The following is a 21568-nucleotide window of genomic DNA, read 5'->3' on the forward strand; positions in this document are numbered from 1 at the left end:
GTGTGTTAGTGTTGGGGTGACAATGTATCGGTGATGGTCCATAACAAATGCAAAGCAAGGATTTACGAGTGGTATCTTTTATTGGACCAACCCATATAGCTGGGAGGTACAGGCTCCTTACTATATAATTAGTTCAATAAAAGGTATGACCTACAAAGTGTAAGAGGCAAGGATTTTTATGACGTGTCTACACCTAGCCTCCTGAGAAAATATTCTGCACTTAGGAGACAGGGTCTCAGCCCAGACTTAAAAAAGAAAATCTCCCACAGCCATTCAAAATGGGCCTCAATGACTAAGGCCACAAGGGCATGCACTGGATCAGAAGCCTGTCCACCCACCAATTCCAGTCCAGGTGCAAAATAGTGGTAGTAAATAGCTGTTAAAGTTTGGTCACTATCATTCAATACTGAGTGGCAGTAACTACTTACCCTGAACACAAAGCACTCTCCAGTCCCGAAAAAACTCAGCTTGTTTCCTCCTCGCCGGCGCTCGCTCCAGTCTGTTGACAAATATGCTCCACAGACCTAAAAACATACAGTAAGGTCAGTGGGCTTTTCATCAGTTCTTATAGGAAAAGGGTATTTTAAACCATTGATTCCAACAGGCTTCAAAGCCCATACCCAATGGTTTCACACAGTTCAAAATTGAAAGTCTCTAGAGCAGGAGAACACAAAATATTTAGACAAACTAGCTTCTGAATTCTGAAGTGTTCATACTACAGGTATGCAAGGGGCCATAAGTGCCACAGACAGAAATATCCTAGACATAGCTACTGGCAAGAAAAAGTTATGAAAACCAAAACACTGCTTCCTTGTTTTTGTGTCTCCCCTAAAATCAAGGGCACCAACTCAAATTATAACATGAGCACCACTATGTAGCACCTGTCAACAAGTGATAGAGAGCTGTGAGATATTTTGCTGCCTTCTACTACATTGTGCACACTAGCAAAAAGTTTCCCACAGCTGAGCTGAAGACAACTGTATTTATTAGTATAGTCCAGGAAAGAAGGTTCCATATTTCTTCAAAAAAACCAGTCAAAACATGGGTTCAGAAGTTTCTCTTTGGTTATGCTAGCAGATAAACCTTCTACAGCACTGGGAGAACAGCTCCTGGCACCAACAAGTAATTTTGCTGATTAAATGTACACAGAAAGCAAAATAAAGAGTATTCATATCCATCCCTAAATCTGCTCTGTAAAAGAGGCAGAGTGTAGAAGCCAGCAAAATATTTTTTTCAGTATTTTAAAATGTACTTAACAAGAGATGATGGCATCCTCTCAGGTAACTGATATTTCTCCTCCTCTTTCCATCCTGTCTTACATCTAAGTGGGGGGAAGGAAGTGGGGGAGGGGGGCAGAAAATGGACCAGCAGCAGCTGTGAACTTTGACTTAATAGCACTCTATAGGTCAAGAAGAGAATGATACTTGATCAAGGCAGATGTACTCTCCCTTTTCCGTTAATATAATGGAAATCACATCGGCTACTAATCTAGCTGATATGGTTCTAGCTTTAGGAACAATAGATCAAATTCTGCTTTTATTTGCATGCATGAAAACTCAGTGAAACTGAATACCATGGCTTACAATGTGGCTGCAAATGGGTAACAAAGCAGGAGGTTGTCAGCCACAGTGCCACAAGTCTGTATAACCACCCTGCAGGGACATGAGCAGAGGCAGGAGCCTACAGACTGGATGGGTAGGTGAACACTGTAAGCAAATTTTTAAGAGCTGTGAAGTATGTGACCCACACTGTCTCCAAATGACTTCTGCTTCTGTGCAACAGTGCAGTTTAGAGCTCCATGACATTTCGTTAAGGTTTTGTCACAACCATGAGATCAGCAGTCTGATTTTTTAATATGAAGTCTAATACTTCCCATCCTTTTGAGAACTGCAGGATATCCTTGAGCAAAATAGTTTCTATGAAGTATGAACATCCAGGTCAGTACAATCCTACAGCCTCTCACTGGTTTTCATCATTACAAACATGTAATGAATGCTTACATGAAAATGTAGTCACCAGAATTCTGTGTGGAAGCGCCTGCAGTCCTGTACCACTACTACCATCACATTAGGATTACAAGAGAAGGGATGCCAGCCTTGAACAAAGGTTCTAGGGTTTATCCTTGTAAAAGGTTTACAGGAGATAGCCCACGATGAGTGAAGAGCACATTAGATATCTGAGTTTGAAGCATATGCCCTTATGAAATGCGTTTGTAAGCTGTCTCCTCCTTTTCATTATAAACCACTGTCCAAGGCAGAATGGGTTTTAGATAACCAAGTGACACAGCATACCACCCTTTTAGTTACCTTTCATTCCACTCACCTCTTTGGCTGTCGTCTTGATTAGGAGAAGAGTTGGCTCATGTCCCTCAATGTGAGAATAAAACCTGTTATACATATATAAAAAAAGATGGCTCCTTAGTTAACTAGGCCCCTAAGATACTAGTTTGTTAATTCCACATGCAGCCTTTGTTGCTAGACCCACTATTTCTCCTAACTCAAGATTGTTTTTTAGTACAGAAGAACAATGGCTGGAGCAGAATACCTATTGCAAATGTCTCCAACAGTACAATTCAAATGATAGCAGAGATTCCTAACAAAGATTAGAGGCCTGATTTGCTACTGCTTAGCACCTGGCATGGACATTTATCCTTGTGTAAAATGGGTGCAAGACACTACCAAGTAACAACAGTGGCAGTCTCTACTCACTTCACACGAAGTGAAACAAAGGAAAATTGAGCCCGTTGTTGATCCCAGAATGCTGTCTCTTATGAGGCTTATTCCCCACCCCTCACTCACCTATGCTTTTGAGACACTCCAGGATGTTCTCACATCTTCTGGAGTGCCATTCAGCCCTGAACCCGTCTCTGCGGTCTTCTGCTTGACCGCTGAGAAGAGACTGAGATGCTCTTCAGGTCATCTTCCTGACCAATGGTGCCTCAGCTTTACCTGCCTCATCTAGGAACTGACAACTCTTGGCAGAGATTTTGCCAGCTGGAAGAATTACACCCTTTTCAGGTCATATGCTCAAAAATGATAGATTTTGTCCTTCTTTGGAAAAGGCCTGCCTGTATGGTCAAATGCTCCAAAATCTATGGCCAAACACTCTGAAATCACACTTACCACTGACAATATTGTTATTGTATTTACTTGATTAGAAGAGGATTCCTTCCAACCCACATTTAACATGGGGGGAAATGCCCCTTACCTTACAATTGAGCACAAGGTGGCAGGGAGAGGGGAAGCTGCTGCAGCTCTGGCCCTGGGGCCATTTTGTATTCTGTATATACAATAGTAAGTTATTTTTTATAACAAAAATATTTATTATAGAAACAAGAGCAAACAAGAAATCCATAGCTATATCTTGCAATATAGGCAAGTACAAGAATGAACAAAGAAAAAGAAATATAATCTGATTTTACCCTGCATCATACACCTTTTACTCAGTGCAACAGGCCAGAAAGCAGCTCCTGCCTCATATCTTCCCTGCAACTTCTCATCAGCCAAAATACCCAGCTTGCTGGAGGAGGGACCAAAACACTATGCGCCCAGGAAACTTCAGAACAAAACACTTGCTCTCATAGCAAGTCTTAAGTTTCTTATCTGGCCATTTACTTACATCATTCATTGAATTCCTAGGGAGCTCATACTTCTATACAACTTCCTGCTTTCCAAGGGGGGCATTTTTTACCAGACCAGGAGTCTTTTTTATGACAAATTATTATCCAATTATTATGATCATGAGAATATCCACATCCTTTCAGATATATCCCAAGTATACCATCTCTCACTTAAATGTCCTTCCGTGCATAGCCTGAATAGCCAGGTGTTCTCACTACAGGTCTCTTGAAATATAAATTCATCATTGTCTGGAAGAGCCTGGCTCAAGCACCTCAGACCATATCTGCAGGTGAACTTGGGTTCACAAGAGCTTGTGCTTCATGTGTTATAACCAGGGACCCTGGTTTTCTCTATTACAAAATCCCAAATTCTCTGAATAAAAAGCCCCAAATCCATGTTTTTCCATGATTAAAATGAAAGAGAGAGAGAGAGAGAGAGAGGGGCAGACAGACAAATCATTTGAACACAATGTTTTATTGATATATTTACAACTAGCCAATTGCCCATCAACAATGTGGGGGGGAGCGGGGGCAGGGGGGGAGCCCTGTGGGCCCACCCCCCTCTCCCCAACCTGTTCCCCCCTTACCTCCTGCTGCTTGGGGTCCGGGCCTATTCCCCATCCCTCCAATGCGCAGCAGTGGGGGGAGGGGAGAAGTGGGACAGGGCCTGAGGGCGGGGAGAAGCCAGGCTGCCATGGCAGGGGGGAGCAGCGGACCTGGGCCGACCCGACCCAGTGGCAGCGGAGGGCTCGGGGCGGAGCCAGCACCAGTGGCCTTGTCCCACCCCTGCAGCTTCCTGACCCCGCTCCCCCCCCCCCCCCCCCCCCACCGCCAGTAGCACCATAGATGCCTGCAGGATAAAGTCTGAATGCGGAGCTGAGCCCCCCCCGCAATTATCACCACCTGCATGGAAAATCAGAGCTCCCCCTGCCCCCTTTGCTCATCAGGACAGGTCCAGCTGTGGCTGTCCCCCCCGCCTCCGCTTTGTGGCACTGGACTGCCCTGATATGCTGCTGCCCCTCACTCCCGATCCAGTCCCCCACTCCCCAGCCCTGCTGGTGCCCCTCACTCCCAACCTGCAGCCCCCTGGCCCTGCTGGTGCCCCTCACTCTTGACCCAGTCCCCCACCCTCCAAGCCCTGCTGGAACCCCTTGCTCCTGACCCACTGCCCCCCCATCCCGAGGCCCTGGCCTCCCTGTGCATGGGGAAGGGGGACTGCATGGGATGCAGGGGGGTGTGGGCACAGGTGATGCATGGCGGGGGGGGGGGGGGGGGGCGGGGGCATGTGTCTCCCCATATATCTGAGCCCACAGTAGGGCGCAGGACTGCAGCCTGGTCTGACTGGCACTGGGCTGGAGCTGCCTTCACAGCCCAACAGGCAGGACCCCATGTGGTAGGGAGTGCTGTGCCACCATAGCTGCCAAGGGGAGGTGCCATGACAGCAGTGCGGAGCTGTGCCCACTTGCTGCTGGCTGGTGGGCAGGGGGCACCTCACCTTGGTGGCCCTGGTGAAAGCAGCAGCACTGAGCTTCCCCGCCCCACTCTACCCTTCTGCTCCAGGTCCCACCTGCTGGGCTACAGAGGCAGCTCCTGCCTGGTGTTGGTTAGGCCAGGCTGCAGCCCCGTGCCCTGCTGTGGGTGCAGAAATCTGGCAGGGGGTGTGAGCCCCCCACATCCTACCTCATGCATTGCTTATGTCTCCTCCACAGACTCCATGGGAAATGGAAAACCCAGATCCCTGGTTATTACTAACTCAGTCTATACAGATGCAGTTCTACCCTGACTTCTGACTAACATAGCTAACTCTCTCTCTATTCAACTGGCCATTAAACCTACTCATGTCAGATGCTTATTCTCTGCAATTACTTCTCTTAAGTTTGAATAGGTGAGGAAGGCTTAAGTTAACTGTTTCCCTACTAAACAGCTTTGATCAAAATATAAAAAGATATAAAATTACATTAATATCAAAGAGCAAAATTCATACAGAAAATGTAAGTCTAAGCACAATCTGACACTGCCTATACGCAAACTACATATGACATAGTAAAACCAATTCAAGAAAACATGCACGATAGTCCACAAACTTGTCAAAGTATTGTGGGTTCATGATAGTTCCATCCAGTTTTTGAGAACATGAACCCTGCTTTTGGGGGGAAGCAATGGAGCCATCTACCTCCATCTTGTCTACCCTCCAAGAACTCTTTCAATGTATGTGTTGTCAGGAAGGTAACTACCGCCGCTGAATGCAAGCCCCCCGTTTCACCCCCCGGCTGGGTGGCACATATGTGGCCTGCACACGGTGGCTGCCACCAGACTGCTGCTGCCATGCCCTGCGCCACCTGCCCACAAAGCCATTCAGATGGCCACGGGATGGTAGTGCAGGGTGCAGTGGCAGAGTTGCAGTGGCAGCCTCCGTGTGCGAACCTCCTGTCAGGCCGGCTGGCTGGCATGTGTGTGGCCCACAGTGTGACCCATGCCCTCACCCACCAGCCCTGCTCCTGGGAGTGGGCACCGGAGCACACTCCCCCGCTTCTTGATCTACTTCCCCAGCACCTTCTCTTTCCCCCACCCTGCCCCGCCCTTTCCACCCACACACACTTACCTGCTGGGGTAGGTGTCAGTGTCTGTGGATCTGGAGGGCTGTTGTGAGGGGCATCAGGAGGGCTGCTGAGACTGTGAGGGGAATTGCGGGGCACCAGCAGCACTGGGAAAAGCTGTGGGGGGGCCTTTAATTTTTATCATGGATTTTGGGTTTTTAATCAGAGAATTTGCAATTTTTAATCAGAGAAAACCAGGATCCCTGGTCATCACACTCTGTCTTATGATGAATTGCTCCAGGAAATGCTGAAGAACACTGAAGGGCAAGTCTTGCTAGTACGATTCATCCTCTGCACTGGACCCACTATTTGTTTCTCTCAGTGATGAGCTTGCACTTAATAGCTCCCATTCTTACATCATATTTGTCACTCTTGCAAACAACATAGTTGTTATCCTTGGCTCTGCACCTTTTACTTGATGTTAAGTTATTATTGTAAAAGATCTTTTTGCCTTGGGGACATAGCTAAATTGTAGCATATTTTGACCAATAGAAAACGTTGACCAGTTCTAACCTGTAGCATTTTAATACACTTTTAAGGGTAAAGGGAACTACACAGGAAGCCACTGTGAAAACTTTTTTATGCTGCAACTAGTTTTGAAACTACACATTTGGATTTTAAAATCCACAACAGTTTCCTTCTGACACTAACCTCTTACTGCTAGCAAATTCCTGACAGTCTCACCCTGTCTCTTAAAATACCTTTTTCAGATGATTACCCTTTGTCTTCCTCCCTTCAAAAAAGTAGCCAATTCATTTGTTGGTATTGTGTGAAAAGTGAAGCTTTTGGAGATCCAGGATGAGTGTTTAGGATGAGCAACCTGTTTAAATTCGCTGATGACACCAAAATTTGGGGGGAGGTGAGCACGCTAGCAGGGAGAGAGAGATTGCAGAAGGATCTGGATAGGTTATAGGGGTGGGAAAACAGGAACAGGATGTGTTTCAATACGGACAAGTGCAGGGTGCTGCACTTGGGAAGTAGGAACCAGCAGCACACTTATACGATGGGGAACTCCCTACTTGAGAGCACGGAGGCGGAAAGGGATCTTGGTGTCATTATTGACTCCAAGATGAACATGGGCCGACAATGCGAGGTCATGGTTGGCAGGGCTAACCGGACCTTGTCATGCATCCACAGGTGCATCTCGAGTAGAGCCAGGGAGGTGATCCTCCCCCTCTATGCGACGCTGGTCAGGCCACAGCTGGAGTATTGTGTCCAGTTCTGTGCGCCCCATTTCAGGAGGGATGTGGACAACATGGAGAGGGTCCAGAGGAGGGCCACCCGCATGATCCGGGGACAACAGGGCAGACCCTACAGCGAGAGACTGCGGGACCTGAACCTATTCAGCCTCCACAAGAGAAGGCTGAGGGGGGACCTGGTGACCGTCTATAAACTCACTAGGGGGAACCAGAAGGGTTTGGGGGAGACGCTGTTTCCCCTAGCCCCCGCTGGCATAACAAGGAGTAATGGGCACAAGTTGATGGAGAGGAGGTACAGATTGGACATCCGAAAAAACTACTTCACAGTTAGGGCGGCTAGGAGCTGGAACCAACTTCCAAGGGAGGTGGTGCTGGCCCCTACCCTGGGGGTCTTTAAGAAGAGGCTGGATGCCTACCTGGCTGGACTCATTTGAGTCCCGTTTTTGTTTTTAGGGTTTTTTGTTGTTCTCCCGCCCTGGCGGGGGGTTGGGCTGGAAGATCTATTAGGTCCCTTCCAACCCTAAAACTATGAAACTATGTTGCTCCAAGGGAACTGGCAGATTGCTACCAAAGCTATTAAGAAGTCGAGCCTCAGTTTACTCTTTAGATAGACCTCAACCCTTCTTCCCATTAATGGTTGCCCTACTATGCAAAGTGTGCAGGAATTCATTTTGGCACCTGTTCACATGACAGGAAGGGGGAGAACTAAACCTTTTACTAATTTTTCCACTTTTTTCAGGTCACCAACTTACAGGAAATTTACTGATGAAAGAAACCTCAGCCTTGACACTCCAACAATTTTGCAAGGGCTGCTTGCATAATCAAATAAGCAAAAAACAGCAATTAAAAAAAATCCTATCAAAACTTGACATGATGCAACAAATACAGCTGTAATTCCTTTGACTAACAATGTAAATGGTGGTAGAGGAACTAGCACACTCCCATAGTGTGGATACAACCTTACGTGGCAATTTGGAAAGCTACCTTTTGGTAACAGCTGGGCAACTTCCTTGGCATATGCAATTTCTCGCTCCCATAATACATTGTAGCTGCACTTTTTTTGCTTTCGGGAAGACTTCTGCATCCAATTAGCATTTGCGGTTGTTTGTTTTTACTTGTACAACAGAAACAAATTCAGGGAAAGAAGAAGTTACCTGTTCAGGCTGCAACCATGCTCCAAAGTGGTGAAAAGCAAAAGGGGCTGACAAAGTGCAAAGCGCTCTGGGATCCATGACCAGATATCTCTCATTTCTTTCACACTGACTATTTCAGACTTGAAGTTCTCGGCATGAACTGCCAAGTGCACATTTTGCCTGTGAACAAGTTGAGGGGTTAGAGTTACTGGGCAAGCCCCACACAAGGGAGACAGCAACATGAGAACAAAACCTGCCTGGCACTTCTGTGTGGCACATACTCTGCTCCCCAGAACTCCAGCCCATGGTTTGCTGGAGGGGTGCACTACCCAAAGTTGGTAGAAACCTTGACCGTTAAGGGTTTGGTTTTGCTAGAAAGAACCCCACAGAAATACCTCCACCATGCTATCAGGGTCTGGCACTGCATGTGCAGAGGAGAGATAAGCAACAAGGAAGTGGGAATGAGTTACTTAAAATGTGACAGCCTAAAAGTTGTATCTGCCTTTTAAAATGGCCCCACACTGATGCTCTAGCATTAGAGTACAAAAAAAATAAATAAAGGAGAGATGTACCCAAACAGAGCAAGTCCAGTCTGATATGCTGACTAATGCTTCTTTCTTAAGCACTGCTTGTATTTATGGAATTAGAGAATTCCTGCAAGTGTCCCAGCCACATTATACTTACAGTGATTACAAGTCTTGCAATTTTATCCCGAGTCTCCTGATACTTGCCATTTTCTAAAAGTTCCAGTTCCTGGAGTCATGCAAATACTAAGAACTTCTGCTTTCATTTTAAATACACATTTATAGGCCTCACTGCTGTAGAAAAAGCTTGAATATATCAGCTCAGCACATACAAAATGCTCAAGAAACAAAGGGCAAATAAGACTTCCACTTTTGTTGTTGTTGTTGAAAACCAATATAGTAGGAAGGGGTAACTCATAGGAGGAAGGGTAACTCATTATTTTTGTGCTCTTGGACTAGAAACACTTAAAATTAGTTTGAATTTATTAACTCATTAACCTGGGATACATAAACCAATCCACCCAATCCCATGATGGGTGGAAAATAAGTAAGTGTTATTGCATCCATGTTCCTAGTGAAAAGCCAGTTATAAGTACAAGTGCCACAGCTTAGTATGTCATGCTAAAAATACACAATGGCTTAAATCAAGTGTTAAACTACTAGACAGCAATTAGCTGGGCAAAGCTTTGGAGAATCTACTCTGCATGCCATAAAGGTGTTGGGGGCAGAGTGGTCCCAAACATTTGCTAGGCCTTATGATATTTTAATTTATACTCATTTTTGGTTCTTTTCTTTCCCTCACAGCATGCAGAGAGACCCCTCACAAATAATGCACTGGATATATTAGTGTAGTTAGGAGCTCCCCATACAGTAAGCATTGTCACATCACTTTACGAAGATTCCCGCTTGAGTCCCAAATATTCAGCCATGCACTCGAATCAATTCTTAAAGCGCTGTGTGCTAGAAGAGACCAGGAGCTGTCTACAGCTGGCAAATTTTCCAATAGTGAGTACAGCACCTCTAAGCTGCCTAGGGTCAGAACTCCTAATGGGAAGGCTGTTTTATTTTAGGGACAGGTCAAGATTTACAACTCACTAACTTTCTCATATGATTGCATATGGGCTAACTGCATTACAGCCTAGATACTCAATTACAAAGATGCCTTGTCTGGACAGCCTCATTAACAAATGCAGTCATTAACAAACTTTATTCTATCTAGGCCTCTGTGAATTAGGGAAGTAGTCCTATTTTACAGATTGGAAGCTGAGAAACAGGGAAGATTGACTTGTCCAAGGTTACAGAATAAAATCTGTGCTAGGGCTAGAAACTAAATCCAGGTCTCTGGAATTTCAGTCTAGTTCCTGCCCACTAAAATCTCTTTCCTATTTCACCTTGTCACTCATTTAAAACAGTAGCACCATGCAAGAAAACTGGGTAACCGCTTTTTATCTGTTCATGGGAAAGATCACTGCTCAGAGTATCTTGAACTTCATAAAACATGTCACATTTAGGGAAATCTTACAAGGCTGTCAATTAGTTTGCCATGGTAGAATCTGGGTGGAAAATGGTAAATAAACCTAAAGTTAATAAGAAACATCATTAGGGCATTATGTAAAGATACCTACAAAACCTCTAATAAGCATGTAGAGCTCAGTTTCTCTATTTCCTCAAGGATTGTGAATATTAAAGTGCATACTGCTATCTCCTTTATTCCTTTGCCTGGTTATCCTGAACTGCTCTGGATAAATGACTCCTATCTATCCACACTCCAGTTTGACCTTGTGTGTCACTAGCATTCTTATAGAATTCTTACTCTTAGCAATCGTCCTAAAGTTTAATGCTTCTATACACTCTGCAATCACCCAACCTCTCCCTCATATAGAACTCACATTCTAAAGGGAAAAAAATCATTAAAATCTTGGAATACTTGGACACTTGGCAGTTACCTTTAACAGATTTCCATTTAATGAATAAGGCACTGAATAACTTGGATCAGCAAAGATGAATTAGAAGCTATTCAGATAAAAGAATGCTAATTGGAAATGATCAGATGGAAGACTAGAAGAGCTGTTTGTGTTTCAGTATTGAAAAGAGTTGTTTTTACTCTTTACTCAAATAGGGCAGGTGCTTTTCAAAGTGAAAGCAAAATTAACAACTTGGGCAGGCTGCACAGATAGCTCTGATATACCTTGCTGAAAATTAATTCTATATGGCTAATTCTGAGCCGCATGGTATTTCATTAATAGAAGCCACTCATTGTCATCTAGACATTTTTTTTAGGAATCTCTGGGTAAATGGCTGCTGCCTAAGAACACAAGGGACTGGACTTAATGGTGCAGGAGACCCCTTCCAATTCTATGTGCAAAGACTCAATAGTTTGGAAAAAATCCATGGAATATGGATTATCTATGCCATTTTAATGGCTGCTGGTTGAAATCGGCACTGGATGAGCTGTGTCCATTTAGTGATTGAAGATTTTCATTCTTCGTTAAGGTTCCCCACCCCCCTCCATACTTCACAGAAATTTACTGGAATTTCTACTATTGAACATTTCAGTCTAGTGCATATTAAAAATAAAAACCAAACCAAACCAAACCTCATTCACATTGTCTTCTCTAGAAGGAAATGAACCCTCCCTACTATATCATGTATGTAGCAAATTAAATAAATATTTACACTTTGCAATTTTTTTTCTATGATATTGGGGATTTGTGCTCACTTAGAGATTCAAGGGACCGAGAAGGAGATCTGGCTAACTTAAATGTAATATATCATCATCCGCAACCAGCACAGGCATACTTTATATGTATTCCAAGGCAATTAATGGAAGGGATGTTCCAAAATTAAGTGAAATTAGATCACTTTCTCCATTTCTTGTTTTGGATTGGTAGTCCCAGGATTTTTGCAAATTATTAAACTCATGACATTTTAAACTCTTTCAGTACCTGGACAGACGGTAAGCAGCAATGAGATCCTGTGCCTCAAAATCACATATAGCCTTATACACCAGGAACTCAAACCCTGACTGTGTGAGACAGAAGAGTGGAGAAGATGCCTTATGTCAACTTGTGCAATTCTCAGGGCAGGATAAAAGGTTTTGTTTTGCTTCTGGAAGACTTGCATCTGGTGTACATCAAAACATATATTCTTCCTATGAAAACTGACTCACTAGAATAAGGACCTGACTGGTTGCTGGATGTTCCAGCCCCAATACTCTGTATAACATCTTTGAGTTTTCATGGGGTTCTTTAAGCAGTGGTTTCATTTAAGGTATGAGGAAATTAATTCTGATTTTGATTTTATATATTAGTCCAGGGGTGCTCAGCCTCCTGCCTGTGGACCATCACATCTGGCCCGTTGGGCTTCTCACAGGTCCAGAAATTTGGCAGTGGGGGAGCAGTGGCCATTAAAATGGCCCCCCCCCCCCCCCCCACAAACTCCTCAACCCCCATTCCCTACCCAGCCAGTTGGAACCAAGTGATGTCCTCTTCCCCAGTGGGGCCAGGCCACTTCCCCCACCACCTTCTCAGTTGGGACTGGGCCCCACACTCTCCCGCTCCTCAGGGCCAGGGCACGTTCTTTTGCACTGCAGAGCTGTATTGGGGCTGGGGCTGGCTTGCCCTCCCCCATGCAACCAAATAGTGGCTGCCATGCCTGTGCCACACTGGGAGCACCAGTTGGCCTGTGGACAGGCTGGGTGCTGCCAATTAGGCTTGCTGGACAAAAAGGTTGGACACCACTGCATCAGTCCATCTATTTGTCTTTTCCACTTTCTGAAGTTAGCTCAGGACACCTGTAGAGATAACCGTGGGAGCCTCTGGAAGACACTGCAAATTAGAATTATACACATTTGTGGCTCTGAAAGGTCCTAAATGCTTACAAGATGATATTTCTTTTCTTCCCTATTATCTTTGTACCTCAGGGAAAACCACCCACTCTTGTGCTTCTCAGGCCAAGAAAGCCTCAGTGACTGACTTCATTAACCAGTGGCCAAGAAGCTATCACAGCCACATGGAGAGAAAGACAGAATATTAATTTTTTTGGACCAATATTTCTATTTACATTTTGGAGATGACAATGCCTGATACAAATATCAGTAAATCATATTTTAAAATGTTGTCCCAGTTAGATATTATATAGCTGTGGTTAATTCTTTAAGCATGGCTGCCCAGGTTTTACCTTACACAGTGATAAACTTGACTTTACCCTCGTATGAACATGCTAATTATGTGTATTGTATTGATGCCCAGGAAGTCCTGTTACTGGCCAAGAATCAGACATGGCTGGTAAAGTACACAGAAATAACTATGAATATGTCTGAGATATTTTCTACCATGGTATCTTTTTTTTCTCCCAGTGTAGAAGGCTAAAAATCCAACCAACAACACTTGCAGTTCCAGCCCAGACACTAATATTTCCTTAATTCAAGAATGAAGTTTGAGAAACCTGTGTGACACTGCAAATATGGTATTTCAGGAGGCCAGTCCCATGAACCCTCATTTTAACAACTTCCCGAGTGCTCTGTACTAACTAAATTAAAGGAACTAATTATGTTGCAATCAGCACTGGCACAATTGCCCCAGCACTAGCAGGGTGGAAAGCCTTTAAAGACTCAGCCAAGCAAAGATGGAAGTAGTAAGCAAAGCCCAAAAATTCAAGGCTTTTTAACCTACCTTTTAGGAGCTGTAACACTGCAGACAGGAGGGGTGCAGTGGTTATGGAATTGACAGAAGGAGAACATATGAGGAGAAAGACAAAAAAAGACAGGAAAAGAGATCAGTGATTTCCTACATCCCCAACAAAGCGAAGGAAAGGAACCTGGAGAGAAACACACACAGTGAGGTTTGACTCAAACAACCACTAAGAAAAAAAAAGAGAAAAAGAAAAAGACAGGTTAACATTTCTTGTTTGGCATCACTTTTCTTTTCCTATGCTCAACTCTATTTCTTTCTTGTTATCTGCCAGATCTACCCATTTTGTGACACACTTGCCTTCTCATGCAGGCCAAACGGGACTGAATAAGAGGGCCCAGAGTCTGTCAAACACTAAGGGAGTGCACTTTTGTGGCACCTGCCTTTGCCTGCATAAAAGTTGTGGGTCAAATCTACTTTCATAGTAGAACTCCAAGGGAGATCACTCTAGTGTGATTCAGTAAGTAGCACATAAAGGAAAAAAGCTCTTTATTAGTCGGCAATTCTGCTGGGTCCTTTAAGATGGTGATAAATGTACTCCACTTTGAGGGACTCTAAAGCAGCCCTGTTGTTATTCTGCACGAGTGCTCCCTACAAGACATTTCTGAACCAGCAGCAGCTTCTATTTTCTTTATTCCTTTACACCCAGCTCTCTTGCTGAAGAGCATACACAGAGGACGTTTTACCTCTTCTGGCCTTCTATTTAGGAAAAAGCAAGTTATATATCCAGACTGTCATGTAAGTCAGCACTTCCGGTTCTGTGCACTGAAAGCAATGGTCTGGAGGCTACTGTTACCACTGCAACTTTCATGCCTGCAGTTTCTGACTAATACTCCCAATGGACAGAGACCTTGAAAGGGATACTCAGGTTGTCTGCCGAAGGCAGGTACTGACTTTTTACGGTGGTCTGACAGAACAAGAAACATAAACATATCAAGGCCTGCAGGGCACAATGCAGGCAGGGTGTAAACATGATATGAGATTCCAGGAATAAGCAGTTAGAAAGGAACAACCGCTTTAGAGATGAGCAGTTGTGGATAAGAGCAGCACGTCAGGCTGATGTTATTTTGTAGGCCAAGATATGACTCAGTACTTGTTTCAGTAACTGCAAATATGGGTTCTTCAGGCCTACTTTTACCGTAGCTCAGTGTTTTGCATAACTAGCTTTAAAGAGATAAAAGTACATTAGTTACGGATACCTCCTGATCCTTCAGATTTAGAGAAAATGAATGGAAGATCATCTTTGGGTCTCTTGGTTCCAGATAATATACTCCTGAATTTGCAAGCGTGAGAAGGCCAGAAGGGATAGTCAAGTCCCTGAAGTCTTCAGAGGTTTAAATTCCAAAAGACAGCATCCAAAAGAGATTTGCTTCACTTACAGAGCTGACCTTGGGAGTGTTGCTGTGACTGCAGAATTCCTGCATTTGCTTATCTAAATATACTTGTATTTAATACATCACTTATTTCCTCCAATGTCCTAGCTTGTTTGATGTGAGATACATACATCAGATACTGATATTGCTACCATAGGTAGAGCTGCAACGCCAGTCCTAGGAGTTCTTTATTGTATCTACTATGAATGTACTGGGGGCTCTGCTCTGAGCATATTAATGCTCTGTTAAGAGTGTTTGCCTCCATTGCAACATAGTGATGTCCAATACTGAAAACCGCAAACATAACGCATTTGTTGTTTAATATAAAAATGAAGTCACTGGTGCAAAAATTCATTTTCACACTTGCTTAGGTGCTACCCGTCCCCATATACCTCTATTTTCCAATTTCTGCTTCTACTTCACTAAGATGTCTTCCAGTTTAAAGCCAGGAAAAATTACTCCTGTGATGTGACACTTGTATTGAACATCTAGCTGTACTAAATAGTTGGAAATTCACTGCTGTTTAAGCAAAAGGTGATATACTAATTTATTTCCATAGTCCTGATATTTAGAATATTTTTTCTGTTACAACTTCAGTAATGTTTAGATTAGTGGGTCTCAACCTCTTCAGACTTGAGGCACCCCTCACTTGACTTAAGGCACCCCTCCATAACTAGTGAATTGTATAATTTATTCCAGCTGGGTGGCTTTCACTACAGCATCTACCTCCTTGCAGAGGGGCCATGTAGTTGAGGTGGGGGATTGGCCAGGCCAGGACAAGCCTGAACCTGTGCTTATCTCCTTACCTCAAAGCACCCTTCCAAGGATCTGGTGGCACCCTAGCTGAGAATCATTGGCTTAGTTCAGCAGCCAGGTTATTCAGAATAATAAATTGCTAGAGTGAAACTACTATGATGTGTTACTAGACCCTTTCACCCTCTTAACCAACTACGGCTGACCCCTCAGAGATAGAAAAGCTCACCAATACTACTTCTATGGAGTTTAGTGGGTAGGACTAATAGTAATTCTAAAGGTAACTCCAAGCTAGAGTAAATATAGTATCTAGAGGCCTTACCTCTTCTGTTTGACTGTGATGCCTTTTTGCTGCAAGGCCTTCTCGTTGGCCATCTGTAGAAGCTGGATCTCCTTCCTGGAAAAAAGTCGTATGGCAAAGGCTTTCTCCAGGAGCTTCTCAGGAGACACTGACTTGGCAATGTCCCTCACAAAAGTGCGAATGTCCTGTTGAATATTGTCTGACTCCATAGGTTGCCCAGCTCTTACTTTATGAAAGAATTTGAGAAGGGCCAGTGCAACCCGGTACAGCACCTTGTAGCCCTCCACCAGAAATACATCAAAGACCCGAGCAATATATACCATGGGCAGTTCTCCAAAGAGCCACCGTTGCCAGTCAGAGTATACTTCTAGCACATCCTCAGATACTGCTACCATCAGCTTGTGTGCTGCCTGACAATACTTGTTAACCAAGTCACCAAAGGTCATGCAGGAGGACTCGAAAGCCAGGAAAGTCTGATCAATGAGGCGTTTGGAGGGATCATTGCAAGCAAGGATGCGACACACCTTCTCAAAACACTCTGCCTCATCCTGGCTGTAGTGGAGGAGCAGAGCAACCACAGAAGGCAGTGCTGGGCAGAATGATATGTCAGGGAATTGATTACCAATGCAGGAAATTATCTTCCTGACAGCCACAATGCCCTCAGCATTCAAGCAGTAAGTGGGAACCAGGCTATTATCCACAAACTCTGGCAGTGGGAGGGTGCCACTATTACGTTTGCCAGCTATCTTCACAACAATGTCACGGTACACATTTGCATCTGGTGTCACTGTGCGACATGGAATGTCACTAATGAGTTTGTGGAATACTTTGGCTCGCAAAGAGTGGTTCTTGGCCCAGTAGCCCTGTCGGGCCAGCTGTTTCAGCTCCTGGAATTCTGTGCAAGTTAACTCCTTTGGGTCCTGGTTCTGGATGCTGGCATCCATCTTGTCCCAATCCACAAAGCGGCTGTACTCATCCATGCCTGCACAAATTGTTCTTACAGAAGGACAGGGAGATAAAGACTTTACTGGGCCTTTCATGGATGCATACTTTTTCCTACAAGGGGAAAAAAAAAAAGAAAAAAAAAGAGGAAGAACATTTAGAGATTTGTTGTAAGCCCCCTTAGGAGCAGACATTCAATTTGGCCTGCACTGGCAAGAAACTGCTTCCTGCCATGAATGAGTTCAGATGAAATTTCAATTCTGTTCCCACAGCACACAGTGTTTATCGTGTCAATCGACATTTAACTAGCATGGCAGAAGACAGCCCAAATGTAAATTCTGAACACATTTAAAAGTGTGGAAGAGTTCCCTACAATAATTATTCTGGCAACAGACATCTCTGCACATTTGCACGTGCTCAAATTATGATTGTGTTAGCTTGTGATAAAGAGCATGTTAACATCCTATATATTCAAAGATAGCTACTGTAAGCTTTGCTCAAAATGCAGCATTCTCTTCATGAAAAATGTGTACCATCTGGACTATAAGCATCCAGTGTAATGCACTGGCCTTGTGAGTTCATGGGCTTGTGTGCAGTTCTGTCACTGAATCATTGCCTAGGGCTGTCCCACAGAGAGAGACCTGCTACCATTAATATCAGAAAATCTCTCCTAAAAAAAATGCAAGCCTCTCTTATGAGCAAGAGCTGAAAGGCCAGGGTTTTTAACCCCCAGGAGACTGTGCATACATTCATGATTTTCATTGAATCCAAAGGCACATCTGGCACCTTAGAAACTAACTGGTTCAGAGGCATGCACTTTTGTAGACAACACCTTCCTTTGTCAGATGCTACCAATTGCATCTAGATGAAGGTCCATCTCCACTGCAGGCAAGGTGTGACTGCAGCACTGGTACGTGTACACATGCTAATTTTAAATTTAGCTAGCTAGCATGGGCATCCACAATAGTGAGAGCATGGCAACACAGGCTGCAGTGCATGTCAGCCACTTGAATATGAACCCAGTGACTCGAGTAAGTTAGTACAATCAATGCTAAAATTAATGCTGCTGCATCTTCACTCTTATCTGCATCTGTGTTAGCTAAATTTAAGTCAGCAGGTACAGATCTACATGAGGTGCAAATCACACTTTTGACTGCAGTACAGATATACTCCAAGGCAAAAGGGTTTATCACATTCAAGTGGCCCTCCCCCCCCCCTCTGCATTAGGTACAGCAGGAGCATTATATGACAGTAAAGATTATTTTGTGCGTTCTAAAAAAACCAATGAGTCGCATGCCGACTAACCAAAGAGCATTCCAAAGTCAACCATTTACAGACAAGTTCTCTTTTGACAATAGTGGACATAAAAAAACATTTTGAAACTTGTAAGTTATATATTCTATATTAGGGTTGTCAAACGATTAAAAAATTTGATTGTGATTAGTTGCACAATTAAAAAAATTAGTTGCAATTAATCATGATTTTAATTGCACAGCTAAAAACTCAAAATTATGTGCAGAAAAAACACAAAATAATACAAAATTATGCAGGTACTTTGTATGGCGGGGGGTGGTGTGGGGTGACTGTGTGCGTGGGGGAGGGATTTGTGAAGGTGTGCGGGCTGTGGGTGTGTGTGTGGGGTTTGGAGCCTGGGGAGAGGGGATGCCTGCAGGGGGGTCTGGAGCCCCGGAAGGGGAAAACCCTGGATACTGTGGCAGGATGCCCAATCTGAGTGGGGTCTCCGTGGAGCTGCCTGACTCAGGGAATGCCCCCTGCCCAAGCATGGCTCCAGCGGCAGGGGGCTCAACCTACTCTTGTCTGAGCAGCAGCGGCTGCAGGCAGCCCAGGCTGGGAGCAGTTACTCCGGCCCTGGCCCCAGCCCCGACCCAGATTTCCCTGTTTACTTGCTTAGCGGGTCTCAGGCAGTCCTGACCTGCCCCGGGCCTGAGGATACCAGGCAGCTTTGCTGCGGCCCAGCGTTGCCTTCCCCGAACCCCTGGTGCTGCCAGCCCTGCTGCTCAGGGCCCTGGATGAGGGTGGTTGGGTGTCCCCCCCGGCCTTCCTAATGCAGCCACCTGGAGCCCACATCCCACCAGGACCTGCACAGAGCCACTGCTGTGGGGCTGCCTGGCACTCAGGCCCCATGGCTCAGGCTTGGGGCAGGTTGGGACCACTTGGGAGCTCTGGCATGAGCCACCTCCAGGCCTGTGGGTCCCCATGTATCTCAGGTCTGGGCCCCCAGGGAGCGGTGGTGATGGTGGCCCCATGGAGGCAGGTGGTACCAGCGGGTGGAAGCAGGATTCCCACAGAGCCACCTCCTGCAGCCCTCTAAGCATGCACCGCATGCCCAGGCCCAGCCCACTGCCGTCACCACTGCTGAGCCAGGCAGAGTGGCTGCTCTCCTTCCTGTGCTACAGCCAGGACTGGTGGCTGTGCAGGTCCCGGCGGTAGCCCAAGAGGCATGTGGACAAGAGTGGCAGTGGCGCTGGGTATGGCTCGGGCTCCAGTGACACTGGGCTATAGGCTGGGCATGTAGTGTGTGGCTCAACGGGAATCCTACCCCTGCCTGCTGGCAGCGGCTGCCTCTGTGGGGGCATAGGGCCACTGTCACCACCACTCCCTGGGGGCCCAGACTGGGGATGCGTGGGTGGGTACGCTCCCCCCCTCCCCCAACTTCCTGCTGCAGCTGCGCAGAGCCTGCACCCGGGCTGTTCCGCGGCTCCTCTGCACTGCCACCACTGTCCTGCAGGGCAGCCTGGAGACAGTGGTGATGGCAGTGGGGCAGGGAAGCCCAGGCTCCAAAACCACATATGCAATTAACATGTTAAAAATAATAATGCGTTAACTGGTTCTTGCATTAACTGCGCACATTAATGGTAAGTAATTGACAGCCCTACTGTATATACAGAGTTGTTTTCTTCCTGCTTTGCTTCAGTTAGGAGGAAAACACAAACCTTTGTCTATCGAAGGCAAAATAAATTCATAAATATACCACCAGAGTTAGGATAGTGGTAACTCTGATCCAGATAGTGCTAGACAGTAGTTGAATATTAAATCAGTGTATTTTGAAAACAGATGCATCAAATTTTAAAAATAAATGAGTTACATTTGAAAATAAGGCAAGCACAAGTTAAACCTACTTTGAAAGCTGCCTAGAAAATAAATGAGGGGAACATCAATTCTTGATTTAGAATATCTGCTTCCATTTTTTTGTAATGTGCAGACTTGAGAGGTGGGAGGAAGAACAGCACAGAACAGCAGCTCTACATTGCTGATGCCTGAGTGAGGCCATGATAAGAGATCTGCAGACGGTGTTGCTCCCCTCCCCTTCCTTTTCTATGCAGAATTTAACAAGGGCACTTGACTCGGTGGGCTGGGGTTTTAATTAGGAACTTGACACTGTGCGTGCGTGCGTGCGGGGGGGGGGGGGGCAGCGCTTTAATTACAGTGGCTCTGAGAGCCACTCTAAAGCACCACAGTGGCTCAGGTATGAGCACCCCTGCGTGTCAAAATGGTGGTGGGGGTGCTTGAACTAAAACTCATTCGATAAGTTTTAGTTCAAGCACCCTCACTGCCATTTTGAAACACACGGACACTTATACACAAGATGTGGGAGGCTGCCAGAGTGCAGCAATTGCTATGCCCCAGCAGACTGTTAATCAAGTCTGCTCCAACACTATAATTACAGAGCATTGGAGCAGCCTACATGCTTGTGTACAGGCAGAGTGGAAACTGTTGAGGGTTGATGGCAGTCTGCTGGCCACAAAGGGTGCGAAACCACTGGTGTATGCCCACTATCTGTGCTGAATCCCATCCTCCTATTTCTGAAACCAAATGTTCAGAATGCAACTGAAGGGTGTGACCTCTTGTTCCCACGTCAGTTCTGAAAGACGGATTTCTTATAATGCATTTGTTTGCAGTTAATATTAGAAGGTTGTCCTGAGGTTCTGCTTTGGGGTTTCCGCAGTGTGCACAAGGAGGACTATACAGAATATTGGTCCACTGAAGATCCCATTTTATAAATGAGGAAATGTTTACATCCAAATTTAGGGACACTCCACATTTTCCTATTACCTTCCATCTGAAGAACCCAGAGACGTCTAAATACTGACCAATTCTTCTCAAAGCATCCCTCCTCCTACTGGAGGGAAGTACAATTCCCTCTTACTGCAACTAGAGGTGCACCGATACATCAGTCCCTTATCAGATTGGCACAGATATAGGGAAAATTGAAAGTACTGGAAATCAGCTTTTGTTGCCTGATGTGGCTGATAATGTGGCCGGTAAACGTCCCGTGCATGCGCACAGCCACAGCATGCAAAGGGCCAGGAGTGCAGCTCAGCAGCTTGGAGACCAGCATCTGGCTGGTTAAGTCTGGTGGGGGGGAAGGAGTTGGGGGAGGGAAAAACCGTGAGGGGGGGGGGGGCAGATTGAAG

The 21568-nt window shown here is 45.3% G+C and overlaps 1 protein-coding gene across 9 annotated transcripts in view; it reads right to left on the reverse strand.

Moving 5' to 3' along the window:
* The window catches only part of TBC1D24 (TBC1 domain family member 24), a 55102-nt gene that overhangs the window by 7586 nt on the left and 25948 nt on the right, over positions 1-21568 (reverse strand). For 8 of the 9 annotated variants that reach the window (XM_025204396.1, XM_006015580.3, XM_025204387.1 and 5 more), the window contains exons 2-6: positions 16212-17246; positions 13746-13763; positions 8570-8728; positions 2323-2386; positions 429-524 (exon numbers count right to left, since the gene is read on the reverse strand). In XM_025204396.1, coding sequence (XP_025060181.1) covers positions 429-524; positions 2323-2386; positions 8570-8728; positions 13746-13763; positions 16212-17230 — 1356 coding nt within the window. In that variant the 5' untranslated portion in view covers positions 17231-17246. The remainder of the gene's footprint in view (positions 1-428; positions 525-2322; positions 2387-8569; positions 8729-13745; positions 13764-16211; positions 17247-21568) is intronic. The other variant, XM_025204350.1, reaches the window with a different exon arrangement.

This window comes from Alligator sinensis, unplaced genomic scaffold (assembly GCF_000455745.1).
Source record: "Alligator sinensis unplaced genomic scaffold, ASM45574v1 scaffold404_1, whole genome shotgun sequence".
NCBI classification, from domain to species: domain Eukaryota; kingdom Metazoa; phylum Chordata; order Crocodylia; family Alligatoridae; genus Alligator; species Alligator sinensis.